The sequence below is a fragment of the Oncorhynchus mykiss genome, chromosome 16 (assembly GCF_013265735.2).
Source record: "Oncorhynchus mykiss isolate Arlee chromosome 16, USDA_OmykA_1.1, whole genome shotgun sequence".
Lineage (NCBI taxonomy): Eukaryota > Metazoa > Chordata > Actinopteri > Salmoniformes > Salmonidae > Oncorhynchus > Oncorhynchus mykiss.
The window spans coordinates 9,091,144-9,112,230 of NC_048580.1; the positions used below are offsets into that span (position 1 = coordinate 9,091,144).

At 41.1% G+C, this 21,087-nt stretch overlaps 2 protein-coding genes across 3 annotated transcripts in view; one reads left to right on the forward strand and one right to left on the reverse strand.

Annotated features, from left to right (window-relative positions):
• LOC110492817 (RING finger protein unkempt homolog) lies at window positions 1-17,064 on the forward strand. 2 transcript variants are annotated; one of them, XM_036946101.1, is made up of 14 exons: window positions 1-1,549; window positions 2,089-2,298; window positions 2,888-3,064; window positions 3,204-3,325; window positions 3,428-3,563; window positions 4,194-4,311; window positions 4,457-4,544; window positions 4,891-5,249; window positions 12,119-12,320; window positions 13,953-14,048; window positions 14,130-14,315; window positions 14,453-14,634; window positions 14,931-15,191; window positions 15,351-17,064. In XM_036946101.1, the coding sequence occupies exons 1-14, from the start codon at window positions 1,410-1,412 to the stop codon at window positions 15,495-15,497; spliced, it is 2,424 nt and encodes an 807-aa protein (XP_036801996.1). In that variant the 5' UTR covers window positions 1-1,409; the 3' UTR covers window positions 15,498-17,064. The 2 variants fall into 2 exon arrangements, with proteins under 2 accessions (XP_036801996.1, XP_036801997.1); XM_036946102.1 differs by having other exon boundaries at window positions 3,428-3,554; window positions 4,191-4,311.
• Window positions 16,980-21,087, reverse strand: part of LOC110491319 (protein unc-13 homolog D) — a 14,792-nt gene continuing 10,684 nt past the window's right edge. Inside the window, exons 24-34 of the mRNA XM_036946100.1 lie at window positions 20,660-20,755; window positions 20,247-20,453; window positions 20,038-20,112; window positions 18,877-18,956; window positions 18,600-18,714; window positions 18,355-18,426; window positions 18,132-18,215; window positions 17,923-18,043; window positions 17,687-17,810; window positions 17,250-17,455; window positions 16,980-17,175 (exon numbers count right to left, since the gene is read on the reverse strand). Coding sequence (XP_036801995.1) covers window positions 17,066-17,175; window positions 17,250-17,455; window positions 17,687-17,810; window positions 17,923-18,043; window positions 18,132-18,215; window positions 18,355-18,426; window positions 18,600-18,714; window positions 18,877-18,956; window positions 20,038-20,112; window positions 20,247-20,453; window positions 20,660-20,755 — 1,290 coding nt within the window. The 3' untranslated portion in view covers window positions 16,980-17,065. The remainder of the gene's footprint in view (window positions 17,176-17,249; window positions 17,456-17,686; window positions 17,811-17,922; window positions 18,044-18,131; window positions 18,216-18,354; window positions 18,427-18,599; window positions 18,715-18,876; window positions 18,957-20,037; window positions 20,113-20,246; window positions 20,454-20,659; window positions 20,756-21,087) is intronic.

The window sequence follows — 21,087 nt, forward strand, 5'->3', positions numbered from 1 at the left end:
GAAAGCTTGCTGATGAGAGTGGTTTTGAGGGAGTTGGAGGTTGGCCCTTCTGTGGTGATAGGGGACGTTCCTCCATGGTTACTCCCAGATCCTGTTGTTGATCTAGCCTTGGTAGAGAAAAAGAAAAGATTGGTCAGAAGTCAGTGATAAAGGGAAACTGGTTGACAATTACATTGGTAGAAGTTTTTATGCTTTTCTACCGCTTTTCAAAAATGGATCCAAGGACCCAGATAGTGGAGCACAGGAGCAGGCGTTTACATTCTGTAATTTGATGTGTAGATATGTAGAAGACTAACAGAGTTATTGTCAGTGTACTCAGTTGAACTGCTGATGATAATAGTTGCCCTCCAGTGGGTAGAGGACGTACAACCTGTTAGAATTATAGTATGCTCAGATTCTCTGTCTGTATTGAATAGTTTATCATCTGGTAAATCTAATAGGAGTCACCTACTATTGGAGGTATTCATGTTATTATGGAGAATTGAGAGACTGGGTGTAGTAGTGAGATTCTGCTGTGTTCCAGCACATTCATGTGTTGAAGAGAATTATATTATAGACCAGTTAGCCAAAAGAGCTTTGAAACAATATACAATTTATATGAATCTTCCACTGGCTAGAGGTGATGTCAAATGTAAGATTTGAGACATTTTTGATAGATGTGCGGGAGAAGAGATGGGACTCTGAGCCCAAGAGCCGGCATTTACATGCCCTTCGAAGAAAGGTCGGTGGACCAAGATTCAAAGGTCAGATTAGGAAGGAAGATGTCGTGTTTGCTCAATTGCGCTTAGGACATTGTACATTGAACTCATCATGACATCTGGTTGGCAAGCATGTGAATGGTTTGTGCATGGAGTGTATGGTCGATGAAATGGTGGAGCATGTGTTGTTATATTGTTGTAAGTATGTTGAAGAGAGGGAAAGATTGAAGTGTAGGGTCATTGAGGTAGAACAGGGTTGGAGAGGTTTGGAAGCGATTTTCGGAATGGGGGAGGGTCTATTAGAAGTTAGTAGGGCTCTTTTTTATTTTCTCAGAAGTACTGAGTTAGGTAAGAGGTTTTAGAAATGTTGTAAATCGTGATTACCCACACACTCCAGCACAGTAGGTGGCGGCATACACTTTAAACGTTTGTTTGCGGACCGCCAGTATATCATAGAAGAATAAAATATTGCTCGCTCTTTTCCCACTGCCGGCCACTGGGCTTCCTCTCGTCAGAGATTTGGTAGTGAGTGGAAACGCCACCCGAACGCTTCACATTTATACATCCGGTGAAATATCTGGTTCAATCTGTGGTACTGTATCTTCGCTTACACTTCCTGGTACCAGGCGCAAGCGTACAACAGTAAAGAATGCGGACTTCGTCGCACACTGGATACAGGACGCGGGTAGGAAGGCTAGAAAGAGGGAAAATATGTCGAAAACACATACACAGCCTCCGTCCTCGTCGGTGACTACGACCACCGGTGGACCTTCCTCCTCCTCGCCCGCAGGAGGCACGACGTCTCCCGCCAACGTCCTGCACGTACAGCCTGAGAAACCTCAACACTACACGTACGTAGACCACACACAACTTCACGTGTGTAAGTAAACATACCAAAACACCACTGAGGTTAAGAGAATTAGGTCAGTTGATCCTGTCGTATTTGAATTAAAGTATTCTCTCAGTTATCTCAGGTTTGGATGAATGTGTACCCGTTCTAGAGGCCTACTGGTGACTGAGTTGGTATGTTTTGGATAGGCAGAGGTGGACTGTTTGGGGAGCTGTCAGTGTTATCCATAAGTAGAGTTGACCTGAGTTAACATTTTGTGTCTGGATATTATAATATGCAATACAATTACAATGTAAGACTCTAATAATATTTGATTTAATGGTTGGTCTAATGACCTATAATTGGTTCATAAGTTATCTTTGTGTGTGTCTGTTTTTTTTTTTTTGAGAGAGAGAGAGTAAGAGAGCGACAGTTTCTATGACTCCTGCAGCTTGCTATAGTTATCGTTTGGTGTCAAATATAAGACATACACTAATACACTAGTCATTAATCAATCATCACCGACAACCTCTCTTTCCCTCTCTGCCCCCCTCCATGCAGGTATCTGAAGGAGTTCAGGACAGAACAGTGTCCTCTGTTCGTGCAGCACAAGTGTACCCAGCACCGACCCTTTTCCTGCTTCCACTGGCACTTCCTGAACCAGCGGCGCCGCAGACCCATCCGCAGGCGGGACGGAACCTTCAACTACAGCCCAGACGTCTACTGTACCAAATACGACGAGAGCACAGGCACCTGCCCTGATGCGGACGAGTGAGTGTGTGTCAGAGAGAGAGAGTGTTTGTCTGTGTGCTGGGGTGGGGTACCAAGGATTTTTTTTTAAATGATTTCATGTATTGGTACTCAGATAGACAGAGACACTCTTGTTTTCTTCAATAAAAAACAATGTTTTTGGGGCAAAAGAATGGTCAATCCTTGAGTTCCCTACATGAATATATACTGAACATGCTCTACATTGCATAGTAAAGCACCTGGGATTGGGATTTATTTTCAGATTGAGGTTACTGTTTATCAATGAGGTGAGAGAATACACCCACTAACGATTCTAGCACCTGTAACCATCCCGGTGAATAGCTGAAGTGATGGCTGTCGACTGCAGTGCTTTGCAGCTGAAAGCAACACCACTCTCCCCATAACTCAGTCAGATCAGGAGAAGTGCTAACACTTCACTTTCTCACACCTAGCCCATTAACACACACAGGGGGAATGCTAATGATGCAGACGGTGGCTCTGAGCCAATATCACGTGACCCATCAAGATGTGTTGTTTTTTCCCCCTGTATGTTTTAAAAAAAAATAATTGACAATACAATAATTGTATCTCTCAACGGTGTGATTTCCAGATGTCTGTTTCTGCATGGTACGGCGGGCGACACAGAGCGGCGGTATCATCTGAGGTACTATAAGACGGGCTCCTGTATCCACGAGACGGACGGGAAGGGCCACTGCGGTAAGAACGGCTCCCACTGCGCCTTCGCACACGGATCACATGACCTACGATGTCCCGTCTACGACGTCAGGTAGAGTGGAGACGCGTCATACAAATATAATGACCCAAAGCCGGAGACGGGGTCTCTCAATCTCAATGCTCTTTTGTCTGTTTCATTGTTCTGTTTTTAACTGGTCTCGTTGCCATGACGTCCCTCTCCCCCTCTCAAGGGAGGTGCAGGTGATGGAATCTCAGGAGGGGTCGGGGGCTGCAGAGGGAGGAGGGGGGGACAGGCTGGTGGCTAGTACCACCCTCATTGAGAAGATCTTGAGTGAGGAACCCCGTTGGCAGAGTACGGCTATACACACGCAATACACATCTTTTAACTCATCTAGGAAGATTCTATATGAAGGCCATGATTCCAATGCTAATACATTCCTCTCTCTCTCTGTAGATAACAACTATGTGTTGTCCCACTACAAGACAGATCTGTGTAAAAAACCTCCTCGTTTGTGTCGCCAAGGTTACGCCTGTCCCTACTACCACAACAGCAAAGACAGGAGGCGGAGTCCACACAAACACAAACACAGGTACAAACAGGAGGAGTAGTCCACACAAACACAGGGACAAACAGGAGGAGTAGTCTACACAAACACAGGGACAAACAGGAGGAGTAGTCTACACAAACACAGGTACAAACAGGAGGAGTAGTCTACACAAACACAGGGACAAACAGGAGGAGTAGTCTACACAAACACAGGGACAAACAGGAGGAGTAGTCTACACAAACACAGGGACAAACAGGAGGAGTAGTCTACACAAACACAGGTACAAACAGGAGGAGTAGTCTACACAAACACAGGTACAAACAGGAGGAGTAGTCTACACAAACACAGGGACAAACAGGAGGAGTAGTCCACACAAACACAGGGACAAACAGGAGGAGTAGTCCACACAAACACAGGGACAAACAGGAGGAGTAGTCCACACAAACACAGGGACAAACAGGAGGAGTAGTCTACACAAACACAGGTACAAACAGGAGGAGTAGTCTACACAAACACAGGTACAAACAGGAGGAGTAGTCCACACAAACACAGGTACAAACAGGAGGAGTAGTCTACACAAACACAAATACAGGTACAAAACATACACACATCCATTTGACAGAAACAGGTCATATGGCTTATAAACCCTCAGTTTGGTCTTTCTCTCTCCAGAGCGCTGCCGTGCCCAGCGGTGAAGCACAGTGAGGAGTGGGGAGACCCCAGTAAGTGTGAGGGTGAAGAGGGTTGCCAGTACTGCCACACACGCAGCGAGCAGCAGTTTCACCCCGAGGTACGTGTTGAGCTCCATCCTCATCTCAAATCATAACTACGTCGTCCGTTTGTAGCGCTGGCAGGTTTGTGCCAGTTAACTCCATTTGCTGAACACGAGACAGAACTCTATGTTCAGTGACTGTTTGTCTGATGTTCCCCTCCAGATTTATAAATCCACCAAGTGTAATGACATGCAGCAGTGTGGCAGCTGCCCCAGAGGCCCCTTCTGTGCCTTTGCACACCTAGACAACAGTAAGTGTCCTACGACAACCCCGTAATCATGTGGTTTGATTAAGCAATAAGGCCAGAGGAGGTGTGGTATATGGCCAATATACTACGGCTAAGGGCTGTTCTTATGCGCGACGCAACGGGGAGTGCTTGGACACAGCTCTTAGCCGTGGTATATTGGCCATATTTCACAAACCCCCGAGGTGCCTTATTGCTATTATAAACGGGTTACCTAATGTAATTAAAGCAGTCAATTGTATAAGGCCTGATATATCACAGCTGTCAGCCAATCAGCATTCAGGACTTGAATCACCCAGTTTATAATGGTAGTAAGTAACTTATCTACTATTTTTCTCCTCTTGTCCCCCAGAGCCCCCTATCAGTGAAGAACCCTTGTTTCAGACCCCCAGCTCCCCACCAGGCCCGCTGGACCCTTACCCTGCCCATGAGGGATGTCCCAGTCCTGGGGGCCGAGGTGGGAGGTCTGGGTCTCTGTCTGGAGGGCCGTTCACCCCGTTAGGGGGGTTGTGTGTGGCAGAGCAGGGCCTATTAGGGAAGGTGCTGTCGCTGTGTGAGGACGTGTGTGTGGGAAGCGAACCCCTCTCCCCCTGGGCTAGAGAGGGGGGGTACGGTAGGGCACCGGGGTACGAGAGGGAAGACCAGGCAAAACAGAAGAGTTTTGCCATGGAGCAATGCAACAGAGAAATGGCGTACCATCTCAGCAAACAGGTACCTTTTTATTGTTGTCAAAACAACCAGCTTCTAACAAACTATATTGAGCAAAAATAAACGCAACATGTAAAGTGTTGGTTCCATGTTTCATGAACTGAAATAAAAGATCCTAGAAATTTTCCATATACACAAAAAGTTTTTCTCTCAATTTGTGCACTAATGTGTTTACGTCCCTGTTAGTGAACATTTCTCCTTAGCCAAGATAATCCATCCACAGGTGTGGCATATCAAAATGCTGATTAAACAACATGATCATTACACACAGGTGCACCTTGTGCTGGGGACAATAAAAGGCCACTCTAAAATGTGTGGTTTGGTCACACAATGCCACAGATGGCAGTCAGCATTGGCATGCTGACTGCGGGAATTACCACCAGAGCTGTGGCCAGAGAATTTAATGTTAATTTCTCTACCATAAGCCACCTCCAACGTAGTTTGAGAGAATTTGAACAGTACGTCCAACTGGCCTCACAACCGCAAACCACGTGTAACCATGTCAGCCCAGGACCTCCACATCCGGGTTCTTCACCTGTGGGATCGTCTGAGATCAGCCACTCCGGACAGATGATGAAACTGTTGTTGTTGCATGTTGAATTTATATTTTTGTTCAGTATATAATTACACATTATTGGTCAGAGTGTATGTTGCTGCCTCAGCCAGCTTGTCGTTGTCTCGTTGTCTTGCTGTCTCGCTGTCTTGCTGTCTCGTTGTCTCGTCTCGCTGTCTCGTTGTCTTGCTGTTTCACATTGTTGAATGCAGAAACTATACTATAACTACTATACCAACCATACTATAACTGTACTATACCAACTATACTATAACTATACTATAACTGTACTATACCAACCATACTATAACTGTACTATACCAACTGTACTATACCAACCATACTATAACTGTACTATACCAACTATACTATAACTATACTATAACTGTACTATACCAACCATACTATAACTGTACTATACCAACTGTACTATACCAACCATACTATAACTGTACTATACCAACTGTACTATACCAACTATACTATAACTGTACTATACCAACTGTACTATACCAACCATACTATAACTGTACTATACCAACTGTACTATACCAACTATACTATAACTGTACTATAACTAGGGTTGCAAAGGGTTGGAAACTTTCTGGGAATTTTCCATGATAAATTAAGCCCGGGAATTTAACTTAAATTAATCAAATAAGTTAGCTTATAACAGTGAACCTTTTTTTGTGGGATAAACATAAGGCAATTCTAGGTATTGTGGCATATGTTGGTTAAACTATCCCCAATTCAATGGAATTGTAACCCTCTGCATGCACAGTGCACTGTTCCATCACATGTACAGTTGATTCTCAAGATCTTGCACACTAATGAGATGTTATCGAGCCCACACAACTACACTGTCTGAGCCAAGGACTACATGCTTTCTGGTAAGTTTTGATTACAGTACTGGGCCGGGTGAATATATTTTATGACATACATGATTTTTTGTTAACTAGTAAATAGGAGCCTACAGCAAAGTGTGTTTAAATCATTTCTAACTTGTTAACAATTTATGCTATTTAGTTTTTGCTACCATGTGGGTTTTAGCTTGCTTGAGCCAGCTAACTGAGGAGTGTTAATTCACCTATTTCCATACATGTTTAATTTTAAAAAATTTATCTTACAAATGAGTTGTTTAATCTAACTGCTTAACTATTTATCTGTACATGAAATTTTATTTTTTTCTAATCTTTACAGGAAAATGCCAGGGCACTGTCTGATGTGTGGAGACATTTCACTGCAGCTAATGTAGAAGGAAAAGCTGTGTACAATTGCAAATACTGTGCCAAATCATATGTGAAGAGTGCAGCAAAAATGCAGATGCAGGCCAAGTGCATAAAGTTCCCTCAGCGCTCACAACAAGCAACCTCTGACAAAAGTCCCTCTACTTCTATTTGAGGTGAAAATGATGAATCAGACACCTTATCGATAGCAACAGCTCGTGGTCCTCCTGGAATCAGATGTTTTTTTGACTCAATGGAGGAACGTAGTCAGGGAAATGCTGATGAGTGTCTTGCTCGAGCTGTGTATGCAACTGGTTCACCTCTGATGCTCACAGGCAATGTGTATTGGAAGAGATTTCGGAATGTTCTTCGCCAAGCATACACCCCTCCAACCAGACATGCTTTATCTACTAATTTGCTGGATGCAGAGTTCAAGTGAAGGTCAAGCAAATCATAGAGGAAGCAGACTGTATTGCAATCATCTCAGATTGGTGGTTGAATGTTTGTGGGCAAGGAATAATTAACTACATCATCTCCACCCCTCAACCAGTATTCTACAAAAGCACAGACACAAGGCACAACAGACACACCGGTCTCTACATTGCAGATAAGCTGAAGGCAGTCATCAATGACCTTGGACCACAGAAGGTATTTGCACTGGTGACAGACAATGCTGCGAACATGAAGGCTGCTTGGTCTAAAGTGGAGAGTCCTACACTCACACCCATTGGCTGTGCTGCTAATGCATTGAATCTGCTCCTCAAGGACATCATGGCACTGAAAACAATGGATACACTCTAGAAGAGAGCCAAGGAAATGGTTAGGTATGTGAAGGGTCATCAAGTTATAGCAGCAATCTACCTCACCAAGCGAAGTGAGAAGAATAAGAGCACCATATTGAAGCTGCCCATCAACTCCCTTTGGGGTGGTGTTGTCATCATGTTTGACAGTCTCCTGGAGGGGAAGGGGTCTATCCAAGAAATGGCCATATCACAGTCTTCCGATATGGACAGCCCCATCAAGAGGATCCTCCTGGATGATGTATTTTGGGAGAGAGTGATAAGCAGCCTGAAACTCCTGAAACCTATAGCAGTAGCCATTGCACGGATTGAGGGAGACAATGCCATCCTGTCTGATGTTCAGACTCTGCTTGCAGATGTAAGAGAAGAAATCCGTACTGCCCTGCCCACTTCACTGTTGCTCCAAGCAGAGGAAACTGCAGTTCTGAAATACATCAAAAAGCGTGAAGACTTCTGCCTGAAGCCCAAACACGCCGCAGCGTACATGTTGGAGCCCAAGTATGCTGGCAAGAGCATCCTGTCTGGTGCAGATATCAACAAGGCCTATGGTCTCATCACTACCGTGTCTCGCCACTTTGGCCTGGATGAGGGCAAGGTTCTTGGCAGTCTGGCGAAGTACACTTCCAAGTAAGGGCTTTGGGATGGAGATGCAATATGGCAGTCGTGCCAACATATCTCATCAGCCACCTGGTGGAAGGGACTTTGTGGCTCTGAGGCTCTTTCCTCTGTTGCCTCCATCATCCTCCGAATCCCACCAACGTCAGTCGCCTCAGAGTGCAACTGGTCCTTGTTTGGGAAGACACACACCACAGCACGCAACAGAATCTGATGTTCAAGAGGTGAACATTGAGGAGGTCCAGGGAGAAGACGTGGAAGCCTGAGAGGAAGACAACCAAAGCTTTAGTTTCTAGACTATCATTTTACAGATGTATGTTGAAAACGTTTTTAGGAGATGCGATGGATCATTCAATGGTCCCTTTCTTTTGTTGTTCCATGTGAAGTGTCAACTAATTGAATTAAAGTTCAATTCGTAACTACATTTTTTAAAATGCATTTCTTTTGGAAGCATTTAATCATTTGCAATTATGTCTACTGATGAGGTAAAATGTTTGTTTCTGTCTCCATATGATATGGTAAATATATCCAATGCAAAAAAACATCTTCATTTTAATGGTATTAATATTAATTTGCATATATTTCAGTTTTATTCCCATTAATTCACACAGAAAGTTTCCACCTCTGAATATTCCCCAAAATGTGCAACTATACTATTACTATAACTAACTATACTCTAACTATACTATAACTAACTATACTATAACTATACTATAACTAACTATACTATAACTATACTATACTATAACTATACTATAACTAACTATACTATAACTATACTATAACTAACTATACTATAACTATACTATAACTAACTATACTATAACTAACTATACTCTAACTATACTATAACTAACTATACTATAACTATACTATAACTAACTATACTATAACTATACTATAACTAACTATACTATAACTATACTATAACTAACTATACTATAACTATACTATAACTAACTATACTATAACTAACTATACTATAACTATACTATAACTAACTATACTATAACTAACTATACTATAACTATACTATAACTAACTATACTATAACTAACTATACTCTAACTATACTATAACTAACTATACTATAACTATACTATAACTAACTATACTATAACTATACTATAACTAACTATACTATAACTATACTATAACTAACTATACTATAACTATACTATAACTAACTATACTATAACTATACTATAACTAACTATACTATAACTATACTATAACTAACTATACTATAACTAACTATACTCTAACTATACTATAACTAACTATACTATAACTAACTAAACTATACTATAACTAACTATACTCTAACTATACTATAACTAACTATACTATAACTAACTATACTATAACTATACTATAACTAACTATACTCTAACTATACTATAACTATACTATAACTAACTATACTATAACTATACTATAACTAACTATACTCTAACTATACTATAACTAACTATACTATAACTAACTATACTATAACTATACTATAACTAACTATACTCTAACTATACTATAACTATACTATAACTAACTATACTATAACTATACTATAACTAACTATACTATAACTAACTATACTATAACTATACTATAACTAACTATACTATAACTGACTATACTATAACTATACTATAACTAACTATACTATAACTATACTATAACTAACTATACTATAACTATACTATAACTAACTATACTATAACTAACTATACTATAACTATACTATAACTAACTATACTATAACTAACTATACTATAACTATACTATAACTAACTATACTATAACTATACTATAACTAACTATACTATAACTAACTATACTATAACTAACTATACTATAACTATACTATAACTAACTATACTATAACTATACTATAACTAACTATACTATAACTATACTATAACTAACTATACTATAACTATACTATAACTAACTATACTATAACTATACTATAACTAACTATACTATAACTATACTTTAACTGACTATACTATAACTAACTATACTATAACTATACTTTAACTGACTATACTATAACTAACTATACTATAACTATACTTTAACTGACTATACTATAACTAACTATACTATAACTATACTATAACTGACTATACTATAACTAACTATACTATAACTATACTTTAACTGACTATACTATAACTAACTATACTATAACTATACTTTAACTGACTATACTATAACTAACTATACTATAACTATACTTTAACTGACTATACTATAACTAACTATACTATAACTATACTTTAACTGACTATACTATAACTAACTATACTATAACTATACTTTAACTGACTATACTATAACTAACTATACTATAAATATTACTATAACTATGCTATATGACTATTACTATACGATAACTGACTATAACTAACAATACTATAACTATTACTATACTATAACTATTGCTATACTATAACTATACTATAATGGACTATAACTAACTATATAACTATACTATAAATATTACTATAACTATGCTATATAACTATTACTATACGATAACTGACTATAACTAACAATACTATAACTATTACTATACTATAACTATTGCTATACTATAACTATACTATAATGGACTATAACTAACTATATAACTATACTATAAATATTACTATAACTATGCTATATAACTATTACTATACGATAACTGACTATAACTAACAATACTATAACTAGTACTATACTATAACTATTACTATACTATAACTGACTATAACTCACTATACTATAACTATTGCTATACTATAACTATATTATACTATAATGGACTATAACTAACTATACTATTACTATACTATGGCTGACTAACAAACTACACTATTACTATAACTATTAATATACTATAACTAACTATACTATAACTATTACTATACTATAACTGACTAACTAACTATACTATTGCTATACTATAACTGACTAACAAACTATACTATTACTATAACTAACTATACTACAACTATACTATTGCTATGCTATAACTATGACTATACTATAACTGACTAACAAACTATACTATTACTATACTATACCTGACTATAACTAACTATACTATAACTGTTACTATACTGTAACTGACTATAACTATACTATTGCTATACTATAACTATTGCTATACTATAACTAACTATACTATTACTATACTATAGATAACTATACTGTAAATGTACTGGAACTATAACTAACTATACTAGAACTTACTATAACTAACTATACTAGAACTATTAGTATTACTATACTATAACTATTAGTATTACTATTACTATAACTAAGTATATTATAACTATTAGTATAACTATTAGTATTACTATACTATAACTATTAGTATAACTATACTATAACTATTATTGTAACTATACTATAACTATTATTATAACTATAACTATTAGTATAACTATACTATAACTAGCTAACTATTCTATAACTAACTACTATAGCTATATTATAACTAAGTATACTATAACTAGTTCTACTCTAACTATACTATAACTAACTATACCATAACTATCTATACTATAATTAACTCTAACTATCTATACTATAGCTATACTATAACAAACTATACTATTACTATACCCAACCCACTGTTAGTCTGCATAATGATTGTATCACCACCCTTCTCTATCTGTCTCTCTCTAGGACCTGCTGGTGTTCCTCCCAGTGGGTAGTCCTCTGAGTCTGTCCTCCAGTGTTCCCTCCAGCCTGGCAGCCACCCCTCCCAGCCCGGCCCCTCCAGGACCCCTTCACCAGGGCCACCACGGAGCACCAGGCCTTTCCTCAGGCATGAATGCCAACGCACTGCCCTTCTACCCCACCAGCGACACCGTCGAGTCTGTAGTTGGTGAGTCAGTCATGTAGGCACAGAAGACTCTTTCAACTCGTATTACTCTTAATGTCAGAGGAGCTGGTCACTGTACAAATACCTAACTATTGTAGTTTACTTCCTAACATTCCATTAAATTTAAAAAATGATATTTATCCCTGAGGGGCAATTACATAGGTTATCTATAAAGAATATTGACACTGGATCACTTGATTGCCATGGGACCAGGGCTCTAAAATTAAAAATTTTCATTGGTAGCACTGGTGCTCCCATCTTAAAAATATTTAGGAGCACAACATACAATCTAGGAGCACAACATACAATCTAGGAGCACAAGAATATATATTTTTGTAATTGATTGAGATATTGCGTATGAGGCCCAAATTAATTCTAGCTACTTTTGAGGCACATGTTGAGCTCTAGAAACTAATATTTAATCCTGTAAAGACATTTGTTTATATTAAAAAGCTAAATGTTGATAGAAAAATCTGCAAAGTCATTTGTAGAATAAGTTTCTACATTGTGTAAAAGCATTTATCTATTGAGATTCATTACATTGGAAATTCTACACTGTCTCTTTAAGAGCGTCAAGTTTGTGAGTGACATGTAAAAGGGCTCAGTCACTCATTCATTGCTATGATCATTGATCTTCTAAAGAAGCTGTCCTTTTTCCTTTCTGTGCCCCCAGATGTTTAGATATACTGGTAAAGTAACCAGGATGTTAGCTAGCTAGCTAATGGGGTAACAAGACTGATGCCAGTGAATGGTTTTGGAACTGACCGTCGACATGGTTTTTGAACAGGGCCTTACAAACAAACTATTTGGTCCACTGGCAGGTAGGTTAAAAAAATCTACCAGCCACTCAGAATTTTACCAGCTAATACATTTATTCGCCATAACACCAAAATCCACAATTTATCCGGGTTTTGGATATCACCATTGTTTTTCTGGTTTTCACTCTCAAAATCACACTTTTTTAAAAATAGAAAAGCAACAGAAATGGATGTTCAAAGTCCACAACAATGCTTAAACCACATTAGGAGACCACTTTTGAGGTCTGGGGAAGAAAAATATATAAATATTTAGGAGGGTATAGTTGCCCTTTTAATGTCAATTGCCCACCTAAAGAAACTGGTGTTTGGATGGTAGTGTTGCTGTACTGCATGTCCAATAGCAGAGTTAGCAAAAACAAAAGACCACCCGATTGAAACTAATCATCATGATGTCATATCATTCTGCCAGGTAAGCCTACTTGTAATTTGGAAGGTTTTCTGGGAAGGCCTTGAGAAATGACTGGCTGGCTACACTAAGTGGTAGACAGAGGGATTCCTGTGTCGTCTTCGTAAAGTTACCAGAAATACAAACATCCCCGATGCCTTCGTTCATATTCTTTACATGTAAGCTTTGGATTGATGGAAGCTTTGGCTGGCTTTTTTCTCCAGGGCACTCAGAAATAACGGCCCAGTGAAAACTATTAGTGCAACTATTACTATCCGGGAGATTTCTCTTCCTGGTCGATACTGACGCTCCTAAAATAAAATGTCAGGTCGCACAGAGAAAAATCTAGGAGCACATGTGACCAAAATGGATGCCCTTGTGTGGGACAGATCTGAGTAACTAACGTTTTGTTATTGTTGATGTGATGTATAGAGTCAGCTCTGGATGACCTGGACCTGAATGTCTTTGAGATGTCTGCCCTGGAGAGAAGCCTGGACAGCAGCTCAGCGCTGCCCCGAGCCATGCTGGGTGGGTATGGAGCCAAGATACACACACCCACCTGAGGTGATTGTAATGTTTGATTGATTACATTGTTGATTGATTTTGCAGGAGGGAACCAGCTCAAGAGTTCGGCTCCTGTCAACATCCCAGGATCCCTCTGCAGCTCCGCCCCTTTCAGCTCACCCTCGCCCTCGCCACCAATCAGAGTCCACCAGTCACCATTCTTCTCCGCTCATCTGTCGCAGCCCGGCGAATCAGAAAGCAGCTTCTTGGGGCCATCTCATAGCTCTCTAGGTTTGTCAACATATTTTTAGATCTTGTATTTGTCTGTTAGATTAGAGGAGATTTAAAAATGTGCCCCAACATCTTCCCGTACTTTCTAGAGACACCTCAACTTAATAAATATTTCTCATGTGTCTCCTGTATTGCAGGTCTGAATGGCATGAGCAGTAGTATCTGGGAGCACCCGTCAGGCCAGGGTTCTCCCGGTACACCGCCGGCCATGCTACCGTCTATGGGCCAGAGCATGGAGGCAGCCCGGGTCAGACAGGAACTAGACGATGCTAACAGACTACTGAAACACTGGGGCCACACCTGGAAACATACAGCACAGGTACGAGGTGTGTGTGTGTGTGTGTGTGTGTGTGTGTGTGTGTGTGTGTGTGTGTGTGTGTGTGTGTGTATACACCAATAATCCATAAAAGGGTCAGTCTTCAGAAATGTCTCTCTTCCTTCCCCTTTAATCGCTCTGTCGCTCTCTCCCTTTTTTCTCATGTTTCTCCCATCACCCTCCCTCTCTACATCACCCTCCCTCTCTACATCACCCTCCCTCTCTACATCACCCTCCCTCTCTACATCACCCTCCCTCTCTACATCACCCTCCCTCTCTACATCACTCTCTCACTTCAGGCTTGGGCGGCGTTGAAGTCGGATGCGGACGAGGCTCGTGGCTCGTCCGGTCGGTTAGCTTTACAAGCGGAGCGTGCCAGGCAGGATGAGGAGGAGGCGCAGAGACAGACCTCCTTCCTCCAGGAGGCGCTGGACAGCATGAGGACAGGAGAAAACCCCCACCTGGCCCTGCACCAGCTACAGCTGATCAACAGACTGCCTGAAGAGTGTGTGGTCAGTCTGCAGGCCCAGCTCTGTACATGTCTACACACCGTGGAGCAGGTAGGGGATACGCTCACATACACACAGAGCCATGCTTGTTGATGTGAAACATTCCCCCAAGTAACTAGCAGGCTTTTCTCTTTCTGTCTTTTTGTCTCTCTCTCTTATTCTTCTCTCTTTCTCTCCTTCTTTTCTCCTCCCTCTCACCCCACCATCCAGGTGGTGTATAGAAAGCAGAGGCAGTGTTGTGTGCTGTGTGGAGGGCAGGGCTCAGTCTCTCAGCCCTGTAGACACGGTCTGCAGTGTGACAGCTGCTCTGCAGAGTGCCCCCTCTGCCCAGAACAGACCCTGGATCAGTTATCCTGACCTAACCCCTCAACTAGCTGCAGCTCGGCGGATCCCCCAACACGGATCTCAGACCAGCCCTAGTCACTTATTCAAAGCAGCCCAGTAGACCCTAAAACTAAGTGACTGACTTTAGACCAGATCCAAACCAGTTGTTCTAATGCTATGGAGTATAGGTAGATACTCTTTTGTTTCTTACCTCTGATCCTAGATCAGATATCCTCACCCAGAGACCAGACTGCTGTCCCTATAGTCAAATGATTCAAGATCAGAAATGTTTTTACTCAAAACACTGCCTGTGCATAAGAAATGATTCGGGATCAGCTCTCCTCACTACAGACCTGACTTTCACCATTACGAACTAAACCACACAACTGACTCAGAGTCAGTAAAGGGCACGCTTGACCTCTGTTCCATGATGCTACGGCCTAATGCCTCGATCACACCGACAGCGTCATTAAGTTTTGGCACTCCAGAAGTACATTTATTGGAACGCTTCGTTTGCCTTGCAGAATTGCGTTGTAGAGGAAGTTGCGGTTCGTTCGGTGAGGTAACATACAATTGATTTATCCATTGTATGAGTCAAACTGTATGCATAGATGGATTGACAGAAATGGTAGCAGAAGGTAAATGTTGAACTTTTGTTGTACACACATCCAGATGATGCTGCGTACTATTTTCCACAAGTACCTTGTCGAGGCAATAGGGACCACCGTTGAAGACTGCTGCGAGTACAATTCCTTCGTTTTTTACAGTTAAAATAAAAACTATTTTTCATAGAATTTTCATGCTTTTTTTCTAGAGAAGTGAAGGCAAAGTCAGTAGTTATAGTAGTTTTTGCTAACGAGACTTCTAGTCAGAGGAGGAATAGGCAAGCATCTCAATAGTTTAAAAAGGCTTCTTCTCCCTTTGCACTGATCTGAAAGTACAGGAAGGGAATATGGTGGAAGTCTATAAAGAAATTACAGATGAAGGAATGACAGCCCCGTTTAGACTATTTGGATGAAGCAGTCTGTGTGTGTTACGAGTAGTTTCTGTACGTGACTGACTCTCAGGTTCTGTCTGTAATATTCTTTAACTGGAAAGATGGGGGCATGTTAACAACACAATCTTGAAAAATATACTAGTCAATTGTGTAGTCTTTGAAATTATGTATATTAGTTTAATTTAATAACAAGGCGCTTCACGTTAACTCAAATGACATTTAGTTTCTGTCAAACAACCAACTTAAAAAAAATAAAGGTATAATTTTTGGGGGGGGCGGGGCATTATTGACATTTGTAAGCATTTTAATATTTTGCAGTATTTCAAACGGGTGTCAAATATACATTGTTTTTGTATGTCATAATTGCCCCATGCACTGACCACACCAGTTATCAGGAACCACCTCTGCTTTGGATACAGCAGGGGGTGTGTGTGCTTGTGTTGCTATCCGGTGAAAAGACATGATCACTGTGAAGAGCACCGGCACTATACACAGACACACACCTGGCACACAGTCCATCCATTTACTGTATCCACCAACAGTGTTTAATTGAGTCTGTTTTGGTATAGAACAATAAAATACATGTCTATTTTTGTTATTATGCTCATTGTTTCTCCTCCTGTGACTGTTTTTCTCTCTGTCTGCGTTTCTTCACAAACACCTGGGCCTCCCTCTCTCCTCTCCTCGACTCCAACAGCTTCAGAATACTGTCATCTGGACGAAAAGAGCACGCTTCAGTATCATGCAAGTATGTGTTAATTTTCACACAACTTAATTCCAGATCATACCGTTTGGTTTGGGGTGCGTGAGCGGCAGGCGTATCTGGGCCGGGGAAGGGTCTGGCTGGTGCCCTGGCCCCCCTCCGACACCCGGCACTGCCCTCAAAGCCAGGAAGGCCTCCCCCTCGAAGTCGTCTGTTCTCAGGGTGTCATAGTCCAACACGGTCACCACCAGACACGCCCCCGCAGCCTGACACTGCTCCACTGACACCATACTGACGGAGGGAGGCAGGGGGGTACATGGAGAAGAAGACAAAGAGGGGGATGTGGGAGAGATTGATTACCTGTATAGTTCCTGAGGGTAGGAAATGGTAGGAGACAAGGTTGAAGCGGAAAAGGTGGTTGTAACTCTTAACATGTTTTCAACAAAGATCTGAGAGACTTGGATTATCTGCTGCCACCAATGTAGCGACGGAAAGGGCAGCAGTTGGAGCTATAGGGCTTACAACTCGAAGGCCTCGTCGAACAGAGGGTTGAGGTCACAGTTCTTGATCTGGGTGGTGCGAGGCTCCACCTCGGGGAACACATGACGAGGCTCCAGACACAACTGGACAAACGGATCACTGGAACCTGGAGAGGAGGGAGAGAGACACTGGAGATATCAGATCTTTAAGAAGACCAGTCTTGTCCTTTGCTTTGATCTGTATCGATGTAAAAGGGACAAGGAGAGGAAACCACTGACCGTTGGAGTCCATGGGTAGGAGATTAGCTGCATTCAACACTTCCACTCTAAGTCTAAGGTCAGACCTCCTGTAGGATGCGATGAGTGTGACCGCTCCATACTTCTCTCCACTGTAAACTTTCTGTTACACAAATGCAGATTCAATCCAATGTATTCTGTATAGCTATGGTTTTTCGCTGCTATACAACACAAGTAGAATACACTCTTACCTGTTCCCATACTTTCCTATCCAGGAATTTCTCTATGAGCTGCTGGCAGTTGAGAGAGTTGTGTGTCAAGTGAGATTTCAGAGTCTGAATGAATTGAGGAGAGCGCAGAAAGAGAGAGGGTTATTGTACAGCGTTCATAACACAAGGTCACCCTTTTTCTACATGGCCCTTATAGAACCAAGTTCTAACAATATACTGTGCAATGTAACCAACATGAACTCACTTTGTAGTCGTCTGTGTGTAGGGTCTCCAGTGGCAGTCCGTTCCCCTCAGCATAAAAACACTGCTCCAGACACTGCAACACAGTCAGAATTGTCCTGAAGTGTGTACTTTAAGAAAAGTATTAACCTGGAGTGTGTACTGCAGTACTATACTAACCCGGAGTGTGTACTGCAGTACTATACTGACCTGGAGTGTGTACTGCAATACTATACTAACCTGGAGTGTGTACTGCAGTACTATACTAACCTGGAGTGTGTACTGCAGTCGTTGACAGAACACCATGAGTCCTCCCTCTTGTTTCTGCTGTGTAGCCACCTGGTATAAGGTTCTTATGGAGTTAGTCCACAATGGAGTCAACAGACTGAGGAAGGAAGGAAGGAAGGAAGGAAGGAAGGAAGGAAGGGGGAGATTAAAATATTTAAAAAGCTTGTAAACCACTGCTCTAAGAACACCGAGGGTAATACATCCTCAGTACTGGTTGAACCACAGGTGAGTGTGTGTGTGTGTGTGTGTGTGTATCCACCTGTTAAAGTTCTCCTGGACCAGGTTCTCATTCATGTACTGCAGCTCTTTCTCCAGATATTTCATCAGAGGAACCACAGCCTGGGATGGTGAACGTAAGGAGCAGTACAGTGACATGTTTTACATCAGCCATCGTAAACTAGGGCCCTGTGTTTCTGACAATCATGTCACATGACCTGGATTTGAAAAGCTTTTAAATAAAATGTTTTTAACAAACTCTCCCATTTTATTTTTTTTATGTCAGATGGTCCAGCACCACCAGACAATAAAGCCACACAGTGGAAGTGTCATAATACCCATAAAACCTAGCGGTCAAACAAGGAAATGGTTCCAATCGTTTTTCCCATAGGGGATTTTAGAAACCCTTATAATAAGGGCTTTGTTTTGTGTGTTTTGTGAAGTCTTACCCTGGTGTGAGGTTTTGTTAACCATGTAAATCTCTATAGGACAAGGTGACTTTTATCAATATAGTCGGCTCTATTTATACTTAAATTCTAAAATTATAATTAGCATCAAAGTAGACATCGTTCAAAACTACAAAATCCTGCAGGTTCTACCTGACACCGTTTCTAACAGGTATTGTGGACATTTAAAATTTAAAACTTGCCCAAGACAGTTTACAGATTTGTCAATTTAAACAGATGTAGCCAATTTATGAATTCCTAAATTTAGTTTATATTAGATCGTTAATCCAGAGATTCTTACCTTTGCCTCGATTCGTCACTCTCATCCAGAGCATCATGGCATTTGTAGTTCTGTATGATAGCCATATTAGCAGCTAATTAGCGTTTCATTTTGGGGCCGATGAATGTATTGACAAATGTCAGCTTGTCCTAGAGAGATTTACACGGTTGTCAAAACATCACACCAGGGTGAGCCTTCACTAAACACAACCCTTTTTTAAGTGTTTCTAAAATCCTCTATGGAAAAAAACGAGTGGAACCATTTCCTTGTTTGACCGCTAGGTTTTATGGGTATTATGACTCATACTGTGGTACTCTATTGCTTTCATTCTAATTTCTCGAGATAAAGGGTCAAGTCTAGGTAATGTGACATGATAGCCCAATACATAGAGTCCTAATCATCATAACACAAAAGGAAATGGTTGTCTATAAATGCAGTATCGCTGAATTGGAAATGGCTAATGATGACAGTTTCTTACATCTTCAGTGGACTTGGAGGGGAGTCTGCGTCGAGTAGACATGCTGCGGACGTATGTCTCAATGTCTGAATTCAGCTAGAGAGAGAAAGAGACAGAGAGACTTGAAATTCTAGATTGAAGAATGGGATTATAGGCCAATTTCTCAATATGGTCTGAGTCTCTTTTGACTGCGCTCCATCTATACCCTCTCCAGCCCTCTCTCCTCCTACCTTCCGTCCAACGGTCTCTAAGGCAGAGCGTATCTCTCTGCTGAGGACCCCCTGTGCATGCTGCAGCTGCGAGGGGAGCACGTTGTGGAACTGAGGGTCCCCTATCACGTGACGTGTGCGTTCTCGAAGCGCTGCCCAGTTGAGCTGCTGGGGCAGGCGGGTCAGCACCGACCTCAGGTGTTCCAAGTCATTCACTACTACACACAGCTGGAGGAGGGAGGGGAGCGGAGGGAGGGAGGGAGGAGGAGGAGAGGAGGGGTGAGATTGAGAGACACAGAGGTGGCAATTAACACAATTCATTCACTTGAATGTAGTTAAGAGAAAAGGAGATAGAGAGGACAAGAGGGAAGAAAGATTGAGCAGAGAGGAATGAAAGTGGAAGAGATACGAAGGAGGAGGGTTCTTTCCTTCACCTTGTTGACAGCGCTGCTGTGGTCAGAGTTCTCAGACAGCTCTCTGACCCGCTCCTTCAGGATACGACAGTAGTTCACCACAATCTTACACACGTCCTGAACACATTAATGAACACATTAAAATTAGCTAAATATTGTATACCAACAATTGTATACCAAAATGTGTGTATTTTATACCTTTATAGCCCAATACATAGAGTCCTAATCATCATAACACAAAAGGAAGGCAAGTCAATTAAGAACAACTTCTTATTTACAATGACGGCCCACCCCAGCCAAATCCAGACAATGCTGGGTCAATTGTGCACTACTCCAATCACGGCCAGATGTGATGCAGCCTGGATTTGAACCAGGTCAGTACCTGGTGACACTTCTTGTCTTAGACCACTGCTCCACTCGGGAGCCCCAAGTATGATAGAGCACGTTCT

What these genes read in the sequence shown, in the direction of transcription:
- LOC110492817 (XM_036946101.1), top strand. Translation starts at nt 1,410, where the DNA reads ATGTCGAAAACACATACACAGCCTCCGTCCTCGTCGGTGACTACGACC. An exon ending in GCCATCTCATAGCTCTCTAG is followed by an intron (nt 14,316 to 14,452) that starts GTTTGTCAACAT and finishes CCTGTATTGCAG; the next exon opens with GTCTGAATGGCATGAGCAGT. An exon ending in CCTGGAAACATACAGCACAG is followed by an intron (nt 14,635 to 14,930) that starts GTACGAGGTGTG and finishes CTCTCACTTCAG; the next exon opens with GCTTGGGCGGCGTTGAAGTC.